Source organism: Camelus bactrianus, chromosome 1 (genome assembly GCF_048773025.1).
Source record: "Camelus bactrianus isolate YW-2024 breed Bactrian camel chromosome 1, ASM4877302v1, whole genome shotgun sequence".
Classification (NCBI taxonomy): domain Eukaryota; kingdom Metazoa; phylum Chordata; class Mammalia; order Artiodactyla; family Camelidae; genus Camelus; species Camelus bactrianus.
In genome coordinates, this window is record NC_133539.1 from 104,620,198 (window position 1) to 104,642,418 (window position 22,221).

General features: G+C 44.5%; 1 protein-coding gene and 1 long non-coding RNA gene across 2 annotated transcripts in view; one reads left to right on the forward strand and one right to left on the reverse strand.

Annotated features, from left to right (window-relative positions):
* LOC141578666 (uncharacterized) overlaps nt 1-677 on the forward strand; it is a 164,116-nt gene extending 163,439 nt beyond the window's left edge. The window contains exon 3 of the long non-coding RNA XR_012509256.1: nt 198-677. This is a non-coding gene — a long non-coding RNA (uncharacterized LOC141578666). The remainder of the gene's footprint in view (nt 1-197) is intronic.
* On the reverse strand, nt 184-21,618 carry TRIM42 (tripartite motif containing 42). The gene is made up of 5 exons (XM_010952278.3): nt 21,195-21,618; nt 15,830-16,527; nt 12,318-13,141; nt 9,070-9,294; nt 184-443 (listed from the first exon to the last, which is right to left on the reverse strand). Exons 1-5 carry the CDS (start codon nt 21,533-21,535, stop codon nt 357-359), a joined length of 2,175 nt encoding a protein of 724 aa, XP_010950580.1. The 5' UTR covers nt 21,536-21,618; the 3' UTR covers nt 184-356.
* Between the last annotated feature and the right edge of the window lie 603 nt (nt 21,619-22,221).

Below are 22,221 nucleotides of genomic sequence, written 5' to 3' on the forward strand. Positions count from 1 at the left end.
CACACCCGGGGGCCTGACGGCAAAGAGAGTGCCCCTCTGTTTTAATCAACACCGTGGCATACAAAACACCTCAGAATTCCGAGCCGAGGGTGAGGCCTCAGCTAATGGAACAGAGCAACTGGCTGACAGTTCTGCATCTTAGTTTCAATTTAATGAACAAACAGCAAGCCACAACATCAGGCATCTCCTTTTATTAGCTCTTAGCAGACTCCTGCTGAAATGGCTCAGAGGTCCCGGGAACATCATCTACAACCTCCTTGAAGACCGTGGTGAGAAAAATACATATACGTAAGTGTGTGTCTGTATCTGCCTATTCTGTGGTGTGTCTCTGAGGCTGCTGCCTGCTCTGCGGCGGCTCAGAAGCGTTTCTGGAGGGCGGTCTGGATATTCTTCAGCAGGCCCCACTTAGCCCGGTTCTTCCCTCGCCCGTCCGGTGTCACCACCTGCAACAGAAGCAGAGAGCCATGGCACCAGCCACAGGGAGACAGCAGCTCCGGGGAGCCTGCCCCTGCTGCGGGCCGGACACCACACATCATCTCCTTTGTGTCTCATGTCGACCACCTCGGGGGCAGGGGCTGTTGACCCCATTTTATAGATGGAGAACCTGAGGCTCAGAAGGACAGGGCAGCTTTCCTAAAGTCCCACAGCTAATATGTGGTGGGGTTGGAATTTCACAGAAAAGGTCCCACTTCCCTAAGGCAGCTCATGGGACTGAGTGCTGATGACTATGTTAGGGTTGTGACCCCAGGTGGGCTTCACCAGAGAGTAGCCCCCGGGGCCTCCCCCAGGCCCTGGAAGTTGCTTCTGGCACAGCTCTTATTGTGTGTAGATTTCAGCTAGTGTGTTTGATTTTCTTACCAGACTGTGAGCACCTTGACTGGGGTGTAGGGGAAATGACAGTCTTTCATCTCTGTAATCCCAACATTATGGTAAAGACAAATTTCTTAGAAAAGTGAATGAAAGGTAAATAGAACCATAGTTTATACACCTGCCATTTGTTTCTCTTTGCGGCTTCATACTATCCCTGATCACAGTGAATAGTCAGTGCTACCTAGAACAGGCAGGTTGCAATGGGTAGCAGGACCCTCCTAGAAGTCGCACCAGCTCAGCTTAGATGTGGATCTCCACGCCTTACCTGGAAGGTGGTGGATTTCCCCACATCTCAGGTCTGCCAGCATTCCTGTTCCCTCCAATACACATTACTGAGGAGGAATTTAGGGACTGAGGTTGAGATCCAGGTATGCAAGACAGCTGCCTAGAGCAGTGAGCTCTGTCTAGATGAATCAGGCAGGACTTCGTAGGGCAGATGGGGTGGGGATGCAGTTTGGATGATGAAGAACAATGTTTGTACAAAGTCTCTATGCACAAAGCTTCTAACTTTTAATGTTTGTATTCAAAGAGAAAGGGCAAAAAATAGACACATATTACTATTATGCTCTCTAGTTTTACTAAATTTATTTTTAGTTTTAGAGAAAACAGGGCTTCATGCAAGGTAGAGATCATGTTTTATGTATGACATTGCTGGATAAAAATGGAAATAGCACATAGAGATAACCCTGGCAAGGGTGATATAAATGTGTAAGATGTACACCCAGAGCTATCGGGGGCAATGAGGAAGGGATAACAGTGTTGTGCCGGGTTGGAAATTGACTCATAAAAATAGAGATTAAAGTTCTGCTTTAAAGTATAGGCAGGATCTCCAGAGGTAAAGACTGAGTGAAACATGTGAATGGGGCAGTGGGGATTGAGGTATCTATGAACAAGAGGATCAGACTGAAACAGGACAGAAGAAACAGAGAGCAGAACTTGAGATACCAAAGAAATTGAAATGGGAGTTCTAAATCCCCTTCCCTGTCCAAAAAGCTGAGATGGTTTTCCAAATGAATTCTAACAAACTTGTAAGAAAGAGTTGTTCTAGAAAATAGGACAAGAGCAATAGTTTCCTAGCTCATTTTATCAAGCTAGTAAAATACTGATTCCAGAACCAGATAAAAACAATAGAAGCAAAGGTCTGCTTCATGTTATGATCATAGATGCAATAATCCAAAATAAAATGAGCTAACTAAAACCAAGAATATTAAAACATACTACATCATGCTCACATAGGGTTTATTCCATGAATGCAAATAGAGTTTAACATCAGAAAAATCAATGTAATTTATTTCATTAATGCCTAAAGGAGAAAAATCATGATTATCTCAAATAATACAAAAAATCCATCAGGTTGCATAAGTTCTCAGAAATTTAGTAGAAGGAAGTTTCCTTAATTTAATAAGGATTATACATCAGAAAAACTAGATTAAAAAATTATCATAGCTCAATGGGGAAACATTAGGATCAGGAATAAGAAAAGGATATCAACTCTCACAGCCACCATTTTTGTAGCACCAGTAGCCCTGGCCAAAGCTATAAGGAAAGAAAAAGAAAGAGAGGTTCAAGAATTGTAAGGAAAGAGATGAAACTGTCATTATTTATAGATGAAAGGATCACGTGCCCAAAAAACCAAGCAGAATCAACAGAGAGACTCTCAGAATAGCTGAGTTTATTGAGATTGCTGGAATCAAAATTAACCTATGAACACCAGTCGTTCTTATTCTAAACCAGCAATACATTAGAAAATATAATAAAATATAAAATAACGTTAATAATATCAACTAAGTTTGTAAAATGCCTGGTTTAACTAGGAACCTAGAGTGCCTCTATGAGAAGGACTTAAAAGACCTAGTAAAGCACACAGGAGATGATCTGAGTAAAAGCCAGACATATTCCAAAAACGTTGTCTCCAAATTAGAAACTCAGTGCCTCCCCAGTCAGAGCCTGTCTGGAATTTTTTAAAGGAATTCCACTTACTTACTCCAAAATTTACAGGAGGGAATACATTTCTATGATTAAATAAACCTTAAAAAAGAAAGAGGGGTAATGGGTAGGCTTACCTTAGCAGTTCATTAAGACATAGCACAAAGCTGAGGTTAAACAACAATAAAACTGGTGTGGTTTTGACATAAGAACAGACAGACCAGTGGGCTACAACAGAGCTTAGAGACACACCCCTAAATATATGGCAATTTAATACAAGGTCAGAGTGGCACCTTTATTATATTCTAACGGAGAGGACACTGCTTGGGAGATGATGTTGGGAAAACCTACCCACTAGATGGCCAAAAAAGTCCATCTCTACTTAGCACTACATACAAAGGCAGACTCTGGATGGATTTAAGTTCTAAATTTGAAGGTGAAACTAAAGTTTATGAAAGAATATGTGGAAGATTATCTCTGTGATCTAAGCCTAAGGAAGGACTTTTTAAACAAAACTTTTAGAGGTCAAACCATGAAAAAAAAATAAACTGATGGCTTTGATCACATCAAAATTGAAGCCTTCTCCTATTTCATGAAGTACATGATGAACAAAGTTAACAGACAAATGTCAGAATAGAGACGATATTAGCGATGTCTAAAACTATTATCTAGAATATATAAGGTCATTCTGCAAATCTCCTAGAAAAAGAAAAATGCAATTGAAAAATGGGCAAAAGATATTTAGCAGGCTATTTACAGAAGAGAAAAATCCTGAAAACTAACAAGCATATGAAATGAAATTTTAAACAATGAGGAGATAGCCCTTTATACCTGTTGGGCTAGCGAAAAAGTAGAAAGCTGGATCATGCCAAATGCAGGCAGGGCTGAGGATAGAGGCCCTCATTCGTTCCTTATGTAAGTGTACACGCATGCAGTCAGATCAAGCACGCACACACTCTGCCACCCAGCAGTTTCACTCATGGTATGTATCTGATGAGGGCTAACCTGTGTCCTCCCAAAATTCACGTGCTGAAATCCTATTCCCAGTACTTCAGAATGGACCTTTAAAGAGGTGATTAAGTTAAAATCAGGTCATTAGGGTGGGCCCCAATCCAACCTGTCTGTTGTCCTTATAAGAAGAGGAAATTTGGACACAGAGAGACACAACAGAGATGCGCTCGGGTGAGAAATAGCCATGCGAGGACACAGGGAATAGGCAGACGTTTGCAAGCCAAGGGGAGAGGCCTCAAAAGAAAGCAGACCCACAATACCTTGATCTTGGACTCCTGGCCTCCAAAACTGTGAGAAAACAAATGTTTGTTGTTCAAGCTGCCTACTCTGTAGCATCTTGATGGGCAGCCCTAGCAAACTAACACAGTGTCCCAGAGAGATTCCCACACACCTCCCACCCACAAAATGTCATGAGTGAGGCATTCACTGCAGCATTATTGGAGGTCACGTGGGTGTCCACACTGGCTGAGCAGACAGGTAAAATGTGGCGGGCAGATGCACGCTGGAAAGGATGAGGCGGCATTAGGAGTAAGGGACCACATGTGCCTAACAACATGGATGGATCATAAAAACGCAGTGTTCAGGGAAAGCAGATAAGACATAAAGTAAGTTATGTAACACAATACTATTGGTGAGGATTAATTATCACATTCAAAATGATACATACTATGTAGGAACACATAAAAGCAACACGATACAAATAAAACATACTAGACTGGAGACCTAGGGAGGAATGCTCACAAAGGAGGACAAACATATAGCCACAAAAAGGGCCTTGCATAGACCAGTGTTGGTCATTAGTCAGACCTGAGGTGTCTAATTCAACCTTCAGTGTATGAGGTCCAGCTTGAGCTTAAATTATATTCACTCCAGGGTTCAAACCTACCTACAGGGCAAGTAGGAAGGCACCTAGGGTTCTACTTACATGAAGGATCAAGGAGCCCTTTGGAAAAGAATGAATTCTAAGGAGTGAGAGAGAATGCAAGCCATTTTGATTTTGTTTCAGGGCAGGGGGTCACTGTGAGTTTGTGGGTGGGTGTCCAGTTAGGTGTGTGGTAGTTATTCTGAATGTAGAATAGTGTCGGTCACTCAGATGGTCCTCTAACCCCAACCCCTGAAGATGCATGTCTCTGACTAAGGCAGAGTGTCTGCAGTAGGGACAGAATTAAAACCAGTAGGGGGATTTCATGAAACCATGGTAAGATGCCTGAGCAGGAAGGGGGCGCAGCTGCAGATGCTCAGGGTAGCTGGCAAGACTACTTCCAGAGCACACGTGAGACACACCCTTGGGTGGTGGGACCCAGTACAGATGGAGAAGGAATTTGAGAGGATGGGTGGGGGGCAGGGCTTGGTGCATTTCCTGAAGAGCTATAGAGAAAGACCCAGAATGGTACCAGTTTGTGACTATTCTGGGGCCTGAATATTTACCTCCAGATCTGCTGTACCCTGGGACATCTGGTTTATAAATTGTGGTAGGCAGAATCATGGCCCCCCAAAGATGTCCATGTCCTAATCCCAGGAACCTGTGAATACGTTATGTTACATGGCAGAGGGGAATTAAGTTGCTAGTCAGCTGCCTTTAAGATAGGGAGAGTCTTCCGAGTCATCAGATGGACCCAATGTAGTCACAAGAGTCCTTCCGAGTGGAACAGGGAGGCCGAAGAGAACCAAGGAGATGACAGTGTGAGGACTCAGCCTAATGCTGCTGGCTTTGAACACGGAGGAAGAGGCCATGAGCCAAGGAACACGGGCAGCTGCTTGAAGCAGGGAAAGGCAAGGGAATGAATTTCCCCCCTACGGCCTCCACAAAGAACACAGCTTTGCTCACACCCTGGATTTCTGATCTCCAGAATTGTAAGATAGTAAATCAGTTTGTATTGTTTAAGCTACTAATATGTTACAGCAGCAAAAGGAAACCAATGCACAGATGGAAAGTTAGATTTGACGTGGGAAGCCTTCCTGGCAGTTAGTGGAGATTTAAAGTCAAAAGGAGAACATTGAAGTCAGGAAGCTATTTTCAGAAATAGCTGGGGACGATGGCCAGCAGGTATACTGAGGACTAGAGGAAGAGCAGGAGGAGAAACTGAGGCCACAAGGTATGTGATTTGCCTAAAAACACATTTCTCCATTCCTTCCAAAATATCAGTGAGGCTCTTGGATGTTAGAAGCTCTTAGCTGGAGACCGGGAGGCAAGAGGGGTGAGTGAGGCCAGCAGGATGCCTGTCCTCACTGACCGTGCTGCCTAGTGAGGTTGGGGCTTGGACCCAAGTACCCCTGCCCAAGTCTGCTGCCCTTCCCAATGCATGATCTTGCCTCTCAAAAAAAAAAAAAAAAAAAAAAAGTCCCACTCTCACTGATACTGGCTTTGACAGTTCTCCCAGAGTGTGGTGTCAGGTCTGCAAGGCTGAGCCCACCCACCCTGCCCAGTTCTTAGCTGCATCTGATTATGGTGCAGGGGACAAAGAGCTCCTGCCTTAGATGAGACCTAGGCAGGTCAGTCAACAACTTCAGGTTACATGAGGCCAGACACCTTCCCTCTCTGAGCCTCAGTTTCCTCATCTGTAAAATGGAGGCAATAACTCCCTGCCTTCCGAGAGGCTGGGATGATCAGTGACACTGAATATACAGTGTCTGACACAGAGTCTGCCTTCAGTAAATGGGACCTTTAAAAAATGTTAAAGTTAATTTTCATGCTCTGTGTATTTTACTTCAAATGAAATCCCTTAAAAAAATCAACAAGCCACAGACTATGAAAATCAAACAGAAATGGTATTATTTTACTGCCTTTCCAAAAAAGTCTGTAAGATGGAAATATTGCATTTTTGATAAGAAATGATCCTGTTGTCTCATCATTGCATTTTAAATGAAACCTTTCAGGAATACCTACGTACAACGGATGCCAAAGGAAAAATATTTCGATTTTATAGGAAAGCGCTAAAGTCATTACTTTTATGAAGCTTTATAAATGTCATTCAGACACACCATCTTATTTTCATTTGCTATTGAAGCCTTTACTTATGCAAATCATGACAAATGTTAAGGAAAGCTGAGTTTCCTCTGGAATGCTAATATCATCACAAAGAGGGAGGAAGAATTACTTCTGAAGGAAAAATCTATATTGCAGCTCTGGGAGTCAGATAAAAATGAAGCTTCCAGAAAACCTCATTAATTAGTGCTCTGCTCATTTAGAAATTGTGTTAAAAAGCAAAGAAACTGGAATGAGTTTCCTTCCCTTATAGGGAGGGCAAACTAATCGCATAAACACAATTTCAGGGGGAATGTTATTTCTTGATTGACTGTAAAAAACACTTAACAGCTTTCAGGCATCTTATAGTACTTTGTAGTCATTAATTTTATTTATCAGTTTATTTCTTCACTCTTTAATTCAGCCATTTATTCATATATTCATTTGTTTGGTCACATTTTCACTCATGTATTCATTCAATAACCATTAAGAACCTGCTATATGCACAGTGCTGTGGTAAGCACTGTGGGAGAAAGAAAGATGAACTGGACACAAATTTTGTTTTCAAGGAGTTCAGAGTTAAACAGAGATGATAACATATTCACCTGAGAAAGGCTGACATACGTCAGTGTCTTGTAGACACCATTCTTGCCCCTAGCATCTAAAAATGACGTAAGATACAAATAAAAAAATTAGTAACAACACTGGGTACCCTTCATGGGCAAGACGTTTCTGAGGAATTTCTAAAAAATGAGACGGCAGATGGAATTAGATTGAAGGAAGAATCCATAGTCAAAAGGACATGCTGCCAAACATGGGAGCACCTGTGGGTGGTCCAGGCTCTGCAGAGAAGGGTAGCAACAGGAACTGGGCTCTGGGGTAACTGACTGCCCAGGTACCTGGCTGGGTCTAACAGGAGGAGCAGCCAGGTGGCTCTCTCATTCCACTTCCTTCCCATGTGAGCGTCTGGCCCCCGGGGAGGAGGAGGGAGTGCACAGGGTGCTGGGCCCCAGAAGCAGAGCATCAGGATGGAGTGGAGAGCCCCACCCTCACAGACCACCAGCACTATCCTGCCCCTCCCTACCCCTGCTTCCCTTTATCACTAGAGGCAGCAGCCAATCAGAGTCTCTTCTGCAGACATTTGAGCAGAGCCAAAGAATGTTAAGCTAGTCAGACTGTGTTGGTCACACAGAGGTTGGGCCAAGAACCTCCCAAACCACACACAAGCTGGATTTAGGGGAGGTAGAAATGATGTGCTAGCTGAAAATGGTGCAGAGTCAGAGAGAGGCAGAGATGGAAGGAGGGGGTGTGGGAGAGAAAGAGAGGGAGGGAGTAGAGAGAGAGAGACGTTGACTGAGAGACTGAGAGAAACTGATGGCCTTCCCGCCTTCTTGGGTATCAGATGGATGTCCCGTCTGGAAGCGGTCTCATGAGACTCCCCTCTCTCTGTAGCATAAATTTACCTTTTCAAAAGCTGAAATGAATGGGCTTATTCTCTTTACTTCTAAAGAATCCCCGATTAAGACATAATCTACTCTGATTCCTAAGAACACACCATCATGGTTGTACAGTAAGATAGCTCTGGACAGTCTTGATATTTTTCTTCCCTTTCTCCTTTGAATATGAAGAAAATTATACACATGAATGTACATCCCCTGGGGATATAAAGAAGAATCAGCCTTGCATCACAAAGAAGACCAGGATAATCTTGTCCCTTCTTTTTTTGGAGTCCATCCTGACTTGCTCAGTGGTTATTCCTTGACTTTCAGCTAAACAACAAATACATTTTTCTTAATATAAGTCTGTCCTAAATATTTCATGGGACATACTAACACTAAAAAACTCTTCATTGTATTTGTCTTGAATTCATATTTGTTAACTCTGATGCCCTCTCCTTGCTGTGAGTCATCATTGAGGCTAATACTTAATTCTGTTTTTGTCCTTCTCACATCACAATTATTTGTTTACTAGACCTCAAAGTCTAGTAAACAAATAATAATAAATAAAACAAATAAAAAATAAAATAGCTCCTTGAAGGCAAGAATTCTGCTGAAACTTTACATCTTAATACAATACCTGGCACAAATGTTTTTGGAATCAAACTGAACTGACGATTTTCAGGCCTCATTTGCAAAGTTGGTTGAGGCCAGGGACCCTGTCTTTGGCTCTGAGTTAACAAGCTTTCTGGGATTAGGGGAGAAGTCATATGGTGGGTTCCATGATCTTGTGATCATCCTAACAGAGCTGCATCCAGAGCTGATCAAGAAAATGTGTCTAAGAAACAGCACGCACGGTACCTTGCAGACGTCACTCCATTGTCCAGGACCATTATCATTGATGGCTCTCACTTTAAACAGATACTCAGTGTTGGGGGTCAGGTTGTGCAGCTCCAGACTCTGCTGCATTATGTCCCGAATTTGTCCACAGAGCTCTGTCCTCACATTGTTAGGAGGGGAATTAATGAGTTCGTAGAATTCCATCTCAAAAGAGTCCACGTCTTCTGTTGGGCACGTCCAGTAAACCTAGGAAGAAATGGATGTGTCACTGGGGTACGAGCACACACCATTCAGCTTTCTTCCCCATGAAGATCTGTGTCATGACTATCTGTGAGGTGAGTTCAAACTGACTCATCCCCTCTAGCTGCTGAAGACTTTGAGTTGGACCTTGTGTGGTCTTAAAAGGCAGCATGATAAGGCCTGACCTGATGCTTGCAATGAGTTTCAAAAACAGAAGAATGCTCCTCTGGCTTCTGTTCCTGTCCATCAACATGGAGGTTCCCGCTGTCTTCCTGACACCATTGACCAAAGTGGCTGCCATTTATTGAACAGCTATTATGCAGCACATTCTGTGTCAGACAACTCATTTGGTCCTTACAGCTCCCTGGATGGAGGATTTTCTTATCCCGTTTTACAGTCTAGGCTCAGAAATTTCCATTGAGCAATTCCAATGGAACCACAGACTACTAGAGGTTGGAAAGTGTATCTATTTCAACCTTCTATTTTATACACAAGGAAGTAAGAGTCCCAAAGAGGTGAAATGACTTATCCAAGTGATGGAGAATATATGTTCACACTCAAAGCATAAAATGTCACCTCTTGGGAAAAGATATATTAACAAGTGTCAATTGGCAGATTGTGCCTGCCATATAAATATTTTATAGTAATTATATTTTGAAACATGTTGAATGCTTTATTTAAATTTTAATACATTTAAATGATATTTTGTATAAAATTAATTTATAATTACTCTTATAAATATATAAAAGTTAAAGTTTGTATGGATTTATATAATTTATACTTATTTTACATATTTATACTTTCAAAACTTTATACATTTGTATGACTTATGAATAAAAATTAACATTTTTTTCCTGATTATCAAAACATACTCATTTAAAAATATATACTTGGAAAATACAAAATAAAAGGGAAGGAAGAAAATAAATACCGCTTACAATCCCACAATTCAGGTAATAATGCATTATTTGTTTCCAATTTTGGAATACACACACACACACACACACACACACACACACACATATATATATATATAATTTGGGTTATATTGCTTTGATTCCTGCTTTATTTCAGTTATTACATTTTATTTATTTCTCTATATCATTAAAGATTCAGTAAAGCACCATTTTAATAACTGCCCAATAACTGATTTACTCTTTCTATAGTTGAGCATTTAAGTTGTTTCTAATTCCACACTCTAATAAATAATGGTGCAACGAACACTTTTGGGCATGAATCTTCATTTGAATTTTTAATCACTTCCTTAGGAAAGATTTTTAGAAATAAAATAAAATTTTTATAAAAAACTCTTTAGGATTTTTAAGATATATAATGACAAGTTTAAGACTAACTTTAAGAATATTTCCTAGGCTAAAAGAGGGCTGTTAGTCAGCCAAAACTTGAGAGAGATGCCAAAACAAATTTCATCTTCTGTATCACTGAGCACTATGATTCCTGTGAGAATTCTGTCCCATGATCCTGAAATTGGGGTCAATGATATTTGTACATCAGATACCGCTGTTGGGCAGTAGGTTTGGTTGTTCTATCTTGAGAGTCAATGACTTGACTGGGTTTTCTGTGTAGGCTCCTTTCTTGAGCTCATCAAGGGACCATTAATAGGTGGCATAAGGTGACTGTTCTCCAAGCCCAAGTATAGAGCACATATCACCAGTCCTTCCCCCAGAGCAAAATCCTGCCCACTTCCCAAGAAGTCCGAGTTGTGTGGAGATAAGACCTAATGCCATTCCTGAGATAATGTCACATATACTGCAGGCCTGGCTGATCTGGCATCATTTGGAAATGTTGTGAGTGTCTGTTATGTGAACAGCAGTGTCTTTGTGGTGTTTGACAGCCTATGGGAGGGCATGTTCTACCTTGCAACACAACGTAATTCTTGGAGTTAATTATAGATGCCAAAACATAGATTATGATGCCTTGAGAGAAAATAAAAGTAAGGCTTGGTCAGTGTCTGCCTTTCATTTTCTTATTTTTAGACCTTTGATACTGATGTGTGGTTTGCAGCCTGCCAGTGATGCCAACACCTGGAAGTTTGTTAGAAGTGCAGAATCTCAGGCCCCGGTGAGACCCACTGAAGCAGAATCTGCATTTTGACAAGATCCCCAGGTGCATAATGTTTGAGAACCACTAGTATAAGCTTTCAGGATGCTAAAAGTCTTTGTGAGTGTTCTCAGACCATCGAGGCAAAAGATGGGATCCACTGCTTGGATGCAGGCCAAGAGCTGGCTTGGGGGATGTTACTATAGGGAACCCCAAAAGGACGAAAGAGATGCTCTAATAGAATATTTTTTCTCCTCTCTGTGAACTTTAATAAACCATTCTATAAACAATTCAATTTAGGTTGAGTTGGATTTGAAAGGAATGTTAAGGGAAGGGCCATTTGGTTATGTTAGGTCAAGAAGGTCAAGGAAGAGTCATATTCGCTGATGCTGAGTGAAGGCAGCTGTAGAGGTCTGTAAGAGAGCCACACCCCTTCACACCCCAAAAAAGCTGAATCTTGGGAGATAAGAATTGGAATTCCACTGAGGACTATCCTAATCTTTCCAAATCATGATGAGTCTGGATATTTTCTCTAGAAAAAGTAGCAATTTAGAAGAATCACAACTGATAAATAATGGAGCCTGCATTTCTAATTCCAATTTCTGTGCTCTGTCTACTGCTACAGACTTCCTTTTGGGAAATATTACCCTCTCCAGGAGTCTCCTCAAATTAATTTCATTCCCAAATTGTGTTCTCTTTCAAGAGAGAAGCTGCCTTTGAAGTGGAGTTGGGGCTTTCAGATGTATTTCTGTCTATGAGTTAAATACATTATTTAGTTTATGCCAATCTTGGGCAACTTAAGATTTCAGAAATGTACCCCTTTGGAATGGGCTGACCACAAAGAGTCCAGAGAAACAGATCTGAATGACCAGACCCTAGAGGTCAAAGAAGTAAGTGCAGTCTTTCCCAACTACCTACCTCCATAGCCCACACCCTCCCATCTTCCCCACGGGGCCCAGAGCCTTTCTTACCTTGGCAGCTCTTGGATACACCAGAGTCTGGTAGATAACAATTGGGCCTGGGGTCTTCACAGAGCCATCATTGAATGAGTACCAGTTGTGGAAGCTGCCACTGTTCTGCATAGGCTGGCTTTCTACCCCTGCGCTCCAGTAAGTGTAGAGGCCGTCTGTGGGTTTGGCAGGTGTGGCCGACTGGGCTCGCCCATAGGCCTCTAGACCCATCTTGGTCTTCTCACAGCCGGGGGCACTGAAGGACAACAGGGAGGAGCTTCGCTGGTATATCTGCTGGTTGCCGAAGCTGTGGGCGCTGAAAGTGACCTTCCTGGCGATCATCATTTCTGAGTGCAGGGGGTAGGGGGATGGCAGGGAGTCCCCCGAGGAGCACACCTTCTTGGGTCCTGTGGGGAAGAGCTCATGGATGGCATTGGAGAGCTCAGCAAAGTCCAGGGGCATGCAGCTCAGGGAGTGTAGCCGGAGCTGCGGGTCGGGCCTGTAGGTGCTCTGGATGCCGTCCTCGATCTGGTCCACCAGGATCTTGGCTGACTGCAGGAACGCCACTTGGCCCGTCTCCTTCAGCGCTTCCTTGGAGTAGGCGATCAGGCCATCCATCTCGTTCACTTTCAGGGTGGTGACGTACACGTATTTTTCAATCTCCTTCTGCCGGGACACTTCCAGGTTCTCTATCTGCTCCATGATGGACTTCTCTTTCTCCTGGAGAATGCTGCGCAGCTTGAGAAATCCAGTTCTGATCTCTTTTCGCTTTACCTCCTTGTCAGCTTTGAAGCTGTTTTTTAAAATGTTGAATTCCATGAGGTCATTATCAATTTCGTATCTGACTGCAAAACAACCAAGTCAGTTATTTCAGTTAAATGTTTCATTTCCCTACATGTCACAGCCAGTGGCAAACTGGGGCAAACTAACTTGGGATCCAAAGATGTGGGTGGAAGGGAGGGAGGCCGCTCGTAGCTGGGCTGAAAGATGCAAGCATAGGTTTATAAAGTGAACGTGGCCTTGCTCCATACACCCCTCTCTTCCCCTGGTCTAATACCTCCCTCAGATATAACAGTCATCCTTCCCTGGCATACTTTATCTTGTAACAGTAATTCCTGTTGTGGCCTTGCGTCTAAAGTTGGAAGTTCAAGGCCACCCTGGATATTAGTTTCCACCAGACTTCACTTGTCAGCAAATTGGACTTGAGAAGAGATGATGTCACAAAGTGATGGGTTATCCCTGTGTGAAAGCTAAGCTTTGGCAGGGGTGGGAGAAAGAACTAAATTTCTGATGACTATTTCTAAATGTCCTCTTGCCTCCTTCACCAAAACCCAGCCAGTGATAACAGCGGCAAGTCAGCCAAGTTCCCCTTCTCTGGGACTGCTCTTTGACACGTACTTTAAAAAAAAAAAAAAAGAATCACATGGGAGCTTTTGAAAAACCCTCACTACTTAGCTTGTACTTCTGTGGGGATGGGATTCAGGCATCAGTTGCTAGTCAAGCTCCCCACTAGTCCCATTGAGCACCTGAGGTTGACACTGCAGCTTTAAACACCAACCCAAACTGAGTCTTCCCTCCAGGGCCCAGAGTTCCTCAAAGTGTCTTCTCAGATCACCTGCTTTTGAATTACGTGGAGATCTGTTAACAGTGCAGATTTCTAGCCCTTCCCCAGAAAGTGAATTGAATTCTTAAGAGCAAGTTTGAACCCTGGTTAAAAAAATTTTTTTTTAACAAGAATGGACCAGCTAAATTCTTTACCTATATCTGAATGGATATGCCATGAAGATGGCTCCTTCCCTACTGCTGGGCCCTCTGGAATTTGTACTGATGTCCCCTCACCCTGAATCAAACTTCAATGTCTGGCTTTTAGGTGTCCTGGACTTTGAGAAAACTATCCTAGGTTTCTCCTGTGTTAAAGACCCAGGCTTCCTAGGGTTGCCTGGAGCCCCCAGAAGGCTGCAGGCAACAGCCCCTTCCCCATGCTGAGGCTCTGGAGAATCCAGCCAAGCTCAGGCCATGGGTCCTCCCTTAAGAAAACCCTCTAGGAACCAGTGGGGCCTCCACTGGCCTGGCAATGTGGCTCCTGTAGGTTTTCTTCAATATAGGGGCTTCCTGGTGGTGTTCCCAAACTGAATAAATATCAACTGACAAATAAAGTTCCCAGGTTTGGGGCAATTGAGAATCAGTGTTTTCCTGAAATATTCATGCTGGTGAGAGGTCCTGGGGGACGTAGCCTCTGACCCATCTCTGTGTCCCATGGGACCTTTCTGTGCAGCTCAGGGACAGCTGCCCCTTTGTCATCTGTTCAGGCATGTCTGTATGGACACTAAACTATCTGACACGGGGGAGGCTGGGCTGATCTGGTGCACTTTGGTCACGTGACTCTAGGCTACCACTTAGGGCAATATCCTAAGCGGCGGTGGTGGTGTTATTTTTCAGTCTCTCTGTCTTCAGATTCTGGTCATTGTTTAACAGAGTAAGTTGTCAAATGAATGTTGTGGAACTAACATGGGCTTTAGAGTCAGAGAGACTGAGTCAGCCATTTACTAAAGGCCTTGTGCCAGTTACTTCTTGGAATCCCAGTTGTCTTATCCATAGAGGGAATTTTAATACCTGTACTGTAAAATTATTGAGCAGATTAGACATAATTCTTCTAAAAGGCCTAGGGCTATTCCCAGGGGCAAAGAGCCTAAAAGGATCTCTGAGATCCTCGAGTCTAACCCAGTGGATATATATACCCAGAAATTAGTTGGCTCCTTTCTGAACCCTGTAAAACATTGTTGCACTGGGTTCCATTATGGAAACTTGGGTCAGTTTCCCTTATAGAATCTACAACTGTATGGTATGTAGCCCATATAAAATAACCATGAGCACACGTGCAGAGGAAAAACAAGCTGTTGACTAGAACATTATTGGCTATTTCTGAGTTTTCTCATTATTATGTATTTGTTACTAGTTTATTTACTTTGTTGTTTGCAACTCTGGGGAAAAATCAGTTGGGGAAAATCTTAAACTGAGGTAACGTTCAACAGTGACTTAATTCCTTCCCCCTGCAAAATGGGAAGATACTGAAGAAATCCAACTTTAGTAGCAAAACACCTTAGAAAGGCTCAAAGAACTTAGGAATATAATAGGATCAAACTCTTCATTCTCCAAAGGGGAAAATGAGGACCAATGTCATAAAGATGATAACTGAGATTATGGAATCTTCATCTACTCATTATGTGCTAAGATAGTTTTTTGCATGCTCCACAGAGTAACTCATTTAATCCGTACAACCACCCAGTGAGGGAGTTACTACTCTTGTCTCCATTTTATAGATGAGAAAACTAAGGCACAGGGAGCTTAAGTGGCTGGTGGAAATTGCCAGGTGTGGATACCAGGCCACCGACTTGTGGCCTCGCTCAGTGTCTCCCAGGGCTTGGACGGTTCCACCAGGTGGAGGTAAGGCTCTCACTAAACAGAGTGCCCCAAACTACCTCCCCCATCAGTTCAGGGCTGGGAGTTGTGGAGGGAGAGAAAGGGACCCCGACCTGCTTTGAACTTGGCAATGGCGCTGAAGAGCGCGGCGGCCCTCTCAGAGCAGGCATCGATGAGGCTGACGGTGTCATGGCCATTGTGGAAGGAGGTCTTGCAGAAGGTGCAGAGCAACTCGTTGTCATTCCGACAGTACTCGATGATGCGGCTGGACGGGTGGTGGATGCAGATCTTCTCGTCCTGGTCCTCGGTGCTGGTGTCCACGAACACGTGGTCCTGCATGGCCACGTCCGAGTGGAAGGTCTTGAGGCACTCGTTGCACAGGTTGAGGCGGCAGGTGATGCAGCGCTTGTAGGCGATGCGCTGGCTGCGGCAGACCTGGCAGACGATGGGCCCGCTGGTGCGGTCGAAGCGCCACTTGAGGTAGCCGTGCTGCTGCATGTAGCGCTTGGTGAGGCGGCCGCGCAGGTAGTTCTCGGGCAGCTGCATCTTGTGGCTGTAGGGCATGCAGTGCGAGCGGCTGCACACGGGGCAGATGAGGATGAAAAAGTTCTCGGTGACCTCGGCGTGTTTCTGCAGCTGCCGCAGGCACTTCTCGCACAGGCTGTGGTAGCAGGGCAGCATAAAGGAGTGCAGGCGCAGCCGGCTGCAGATGGGACACGACAAGTGGCTGACCAGGTTGCTGTTCGCCGGCATCACCTTCACCTCTTCCAGCTGCGTGTCGCTGCTCCCAATGCGCAGGGCCGTCTTGGAGCTGAAAAGGGAAGCAAATACGGGACTTAAGGAGGCAGGCCCCGTTTCTCCCTCTGAAAGGAGCCTCACTGCGGAGTGACACGGCGGAGCGATACAGCGGAGTGATGCGGCTGAGCGTGGGCTGTGCCGCGCGGAGGAGCACGGGCTGCCCACCGCCGCCATCTTTTAGCTGGGCGACCTCGGGTAAGTTCATTAACCTCTCTCTGCCTGTCTCCTGATTTTAAAATTCGTGCTCACCTGGTAGAGTTTCTTGAGAGGACGAAAATTGAATTGAATGCCTGCAAGGCCTTAGAGCGTTCTCTCGAATATGTTAAGTGCTATACAACTACTTGTTACTTTCGAGCAAAAGAAAAACAGCCGGGACTGGCTCAGCACAGTCAGCTGGGTTTTGGGGTTCTTTTGTCCACCAATAATATCACAGAACCCCCACAGTGGACAAGGCCATTCTGGGACTGTGGTGCAGCAAAGCAGAAACAAGACCACTTCATGACCTTTGAACTGAGACCAAGGCAGGAACCTTCGCCAATCGCGAAAGTGACCAGATATCCCCTGTCCTGGTTAAAGGGGGTGATTGTTGCTTTTCACCAATTACAGCATTAGGCTCCACTTTGTTCTTCCTACCTTATAGGCTAGATATGTTTAGATACCCAATAGAAGATTTTCCCCTATGTCCTCACCTAACATGAGCCTACATTTTATTATAACTTATTGATGCCTTTTTACCAAGATACCTCACACTTGTCCATGGTGTATATTCTCAGTGGTTGCAGTGGGCTAATAAATCCAATCTCCTCCAATGACAGGCGTTTTCTTGCTGGGTTTTGCCTAGAGGGTGCTGACGTCATCATTATTATAGTATGTGGAATGAAATACAGAAGAAAATGGGTAAAGTGTTCTTCTCAGGACACCAGGAAGTCTTTCCCGGAGACAAGCCTAGAACCCGTGTGTTCTGACCACCAGACCACTAGGTAAGGCTTACGGGGCTGGACTCTAGGGGCAGGTTGCACACGATGGAATGCACCACTTTCGAAATGCACGTTTGAGATAAGTTTCTTCACCTCTGTCATCCTCGTTTCCTCATCTGTAAATCAGAGCTCTCAATACTACTTCCTTCATGAGACTTTTATAGTTTCCATGAGATAACCCATGATAAGTGCTTAACTGCTGGAACATAAATAATAAGCATTCAATAAATAGCCACTGTAATGACTTCCCTCTGCTCCTAGCCCGCCCGTGTTCATAGTAGAGGAAAATGATGGTCAAGTTTGTGAGAAGCGTGTGCTTCTACTGTGTGTGTGTGTATTCAACCTTTGTTTATCTGATATCTGAGGCTGATTTCATATATTGTAAGAACTATGGATGAAGTAAATGCTTGCATATAGAATTTGAGTGTGTGTCCTGAGAAGCCACAATCAGGGCAAAAGCAGTTTATGAAAATAAATGAATTAGCCATGAGGATGGAGGTATAAAAAGATACACAGTTTGTGACTATTCATGTCTCTTCTCCTCTGTTTGTATTAGGATGTCTGGGCGCTGAGTTGACATTGTAACTGTGTTCTCTTTTGCTTTTGCCTTCTTACGGTCCCTAAATGGCCCCAGTTCCTTCCTTATTCCCTTGGCCAAGGACCCAGGTCTCAGAGCCCAGACAGTCAAAAATCAAGGTTAAGATCTTGAGGCCAAGACCTCAAGTCAAGAGTGCTGCTCAGACATGCTGGAGTGCAGTGGCCCTATAGTGACAGTGCCCCTTGTGGAATCTCAGGCACCTGGAAAACTCATCCCTTAGAGATTTGGATGCTGGTGTCCAGGCCGGCCAGCCTCAATGTTCTCAGCCTCATTCCTTGTCTGCTCTCTCAGCCTCTGATTTCTCCTGCCAGGGCCCCGCAGGGGTCACCTGGACGGACAGGGCAGTTGTAAACGTGTTAGCTGAATGGACTTCTCTAGTTCGATAAGGTGGGACTCTGAGAATCAGGGTATTGTATAAAGGGAGACAGCATGAGAAATCAGAAAGCAGGGAGGGAGGAGTTGTGGGGTAAAGAGAAAGAGAGAGCAGGGCGATTGGACAGGTGTTAATGGCCCAGGGACCTGGGGTGGAGATGTAAAAGGAAGGCAGAAAAAGAGATGAGTAAGGTGAAGAGTGATGCATGAAATCAGAGTGAGGCAGGATGTGCAAGAGGCTGAGCAGGATGCAGTGTTGAGAACAGGGGAGGCAGTGCTTCAGAAACCAGGAGAGAGGCCATATGGAAGATGAGCCTCAGGGTACCTTGTGCCAACCTCCTGGCACTTGCAGTAATATCTCTGATCATCATCTGAAAGTCTGAGGCTTGCACCCTGGTATTCAGTGGCCATGGTTCCATGCCAAAACAGTTACCAGGCCCAGTAGCCTTTCCTTCTTAAGACAACTGGCCTCTGCTCCTCTGCACAGCGACTGCCTCCTCCCAAATTTAGGCCTGTTATCCTTGTACTTGGGTTCCTCTTGTATCACCTGGCAAGCCCTAGCTTTCCTCCTTGTTCCCTCCAGGCCATTCTGCACTTTAGAATTGCTTGGGGGCAAGAGAGGGTTTTACAATTCTAATGTCCAGATCATACCCCAGACCAATAAAATCAGAATGTCAGGTGATGTGGGCTAGGCGTCAGTCGTTTAAAAATACCCAGGTGATTCTAATGCAAAACAAAGTTTGGGAGCTGCTGGCCTAAGCATCTCTCAGAGCACCCATGTCATCCCTCCCCTGTTGAGATGGGCTCGGTGACTCTCCATTGCTGATGCGCAGAAAACGGGGCAGTGGAGAGGAGAGAGGAGTGTGAGTGTGGATGCTACTCGGCTGCACCTGAGAACTTCTGGACTTGCATCCATTACCCCTGGGTTCTCTATTCATGCAAACATCGCAAGAGGTCTGTGAGTGAGGATAACCTTTATTAACCATCTGCTAAGTGCTGAACCACACAAGAGATCATATTCTTCCCCTGAACTCACTGAACCTTTGCTCGCAGAATTGTTTTTCCAGCCTGGAAAGGCTTCCAAGCTGCCTTTCATTTTTCTGCCCCTCCAAACGCTGTCATCTTAGAACGCTGAGCTTTTCTGGTCTTCCCCCTGGAAGTTTGCCTCTGCTAGTCCAGACTTCCCTCACATGTGGCAATAAAGAGACCACCTTAGTCAGAACAGGAGGAGCATACACAGTGCCTGGCACAGAGAGTTATTGCCCTAAGTGAGTAACTGAGACCCTCAGTGCCATGACTTCTGGGTGGGAACCAAGAGAAGGCTGGCAGGAGTTCACAGCCGTCTGGGTACTGTTATACAGGCCATGGGGGCAAAAGCAGCCTGTAGAAGTTGTTGCTTTTCTAATAAGTGTTGCAGATATCAAGAGTCCAGAGGAAGAGGAAGAGCAATTTATATATATATATTTATATCACATAACAGATTTCAAAGTTATATGAATCCTCATACCCACTGAATCATTACAGGTACCACACTCTCCATATTGCAGGACAGCATTTTAAAGTTAAGCACACAGACTCTGGGTTCAGATTCTGACTGCATCTTACTAGCTCTGTGATCCTGGGCATCTCAACCTCTCAAAAGCTCAGCTTCCTCACTGGTATCGTGGGCATGGGGTGAGGGTTACTTGGAGTCGTGCATGTGGTACCTGGCAAATTGCTGACGTGCTAAGTATGAGCTATTATTATTTTGTAGAGGTGAGAGAGGTGGGGGTTCAGGGGAGTGCCACACTCGCTCACAGCTCCGGGAGCTTGGATTTGGAACTCAGGTCTATACTGGTTAGTGGCTGTTTAGGACACATGCTTAATTGCTGCAAAATTCTTTTTTTTTTTCACAGTTGAAGTAAATTTTATTACTACATTTTAAACACAAACAAAAACAAGTATTTAAAATAATAATAACACCATTGACTATATGCTTTTATTACTACATCAAGTGCAAAACAGATTATAGAACTTTTTAGTTCTTTTTTTCCTCTTGGTTTTATTGAGATATAATATAGCCCTGTATACGTTTAAGGTCTGCAGCATAATGTTTTGGTTTACAAATATCATGAAGTGATTATCACGGTAAGTTTAGTGGATACCCCTCATCTCGTATAGATACAGAATTAAAGAAATAGAAAAAATTAATTAAAAAATAAAAAATTTTCTCTCATGCTAACAACTCTTAGGATTTAGTCTCTTAACTCTCATGCAGAACCTACAGCAGTGTCAGCTATCTTTGTCATGGGGTACATGGCATCTCTAGTCTCTGTCTGTCTTATAACTGGAAGTGTGTGCCTTTGCCTGCCTTTATCCAGTTCCCCTCCTCCCACCCTCTGCCACAAATCTGGTCTTTTCCCATGAGTTGGTTTATTTATTTGTTTTTGAAGTAGAATTTACCTACAACACTATGTTAGTTCCTGTTGCAGAACACAGAGATTTGATGTTTCTGTACATTTTGAAAACGATCACGACGATGTCTAGTTACCATCTGTCACCATACAGTGACTATGCGATGTCTTTGCATGGGGACGTTGTAGCTAGACTTAATTGCTACCGAATCCTTGGCCTCCTTTTTTCAGATAGAGAAATGGACCCAGGGTGGGGGCGCTGGCCTGCCCTCCCCCCACCGGCGGCAGAGCCCCTAGTTTTCCTGAGCCGCCCTGGCCCGTGTGGGGCCGCGGCACTTACGAGGTGCGGATGCTCTTGAGGCGGCCCCTGCGGAAGGTGATGGTGGCGTTGCGGCAGCAGCGGCTCTCATAGTAGTAGCACTCGAGGTTGCTGCTGGCCGTGCAGCAGCACTTACAGTTGGGGTCATTGGCCCAGGAGCAGCAGCACCAGTGACAGTTGGGGTTCTCGGAGCAGGTGCAGTGGCAGCACTGGCAGTTCCGCTCATCCTTGTAAGGGCAAGGGAAGCAGGTGCAGTTCCGCTCGGAGGTGAAGAGGAACTTGCAGCACAGACAGGAGCATAGTCGAGGACAGCATCTCTGCCATGTACAACATGGAGAGCAGACACACATGGCGGTCTCCATGGCGCCTACATGATGGACACCCGCCCGCTGGGGCCCTTGATGCCTCCTCTACCCGAATCCTGCTGTCCCTTCTCCTGTGGAGGGGTCCCTCCTCCCCCTGATGAAGCCGTCAGCTTGGAGGTGGCAAGAGGTTGGCTGTTATGAGGCCTTCACAGGTGGTGTCTCTGCTAGGAAGCTCATGGGCTGGCATTTACATAGATCAGCCTGAAGCCATTTGCTTATGTCACAATCCCTGTCTCCCCACCATATCCCACCATACTGGGTCGGAGGGAGGGTAGGATCTGGGGGGTGGTGGCAGGTGGGCTGATAGATACTCCATGTTTCTGCAGGAGTGTCAGTGCAAAGAGCATCCTAGAGGTTTAGCTGTGCCTGGTCACTTCAGGTTATGGGGTGGATTTCAGAAGCTCTTTCTCTTTGCTTGGTGCTTTCCCTGCAACTTGGGCAAGTTGATTTCAGGGTATGTCTGAAAGGCCTGGGTGTAAATTAATTGGAAAAGTGGACATGATGTTCTTCTTCTTGGGCTTTTTTTTTTTTTTTTTTTTTTGCATTAGTACAACTCTTAAGCTGATGAACAAAGCACTGTTTACAAATAATAATGCCATATATAAAAGGAATTACTATTTGGAGAAAGAAATAAAGGGAAAGAGAGATATAGGTTTTTTAAGGCAGTTTTTAGTAGTCATTGA

Bases quoted from the DNA above. Each gene is read 5' to 3' on its own strand.
- TRIM42 (XM_010952278.3), bottom strand. From the start codon at position 21,535: ATGGAGACCGCCATGTGTGTCTGCTCTCCATGTTGTACATGGCAGAGA. The intron at 16,528-21,194 runs GTAAGTGCCGCG...TTCCCTTTTCAG, and splicing joins CTCAAGAGCATCCGCACCTC to CTCCAAGACGGCCCTGCGCA. The intron at 13,142-15,829 runs GTCGGGGTCCCT...GTTGTTTTGCAG, and splicing joins CATTGCCAAGTTCAAAGCAG to TCAGATACGAAATTGATAAT.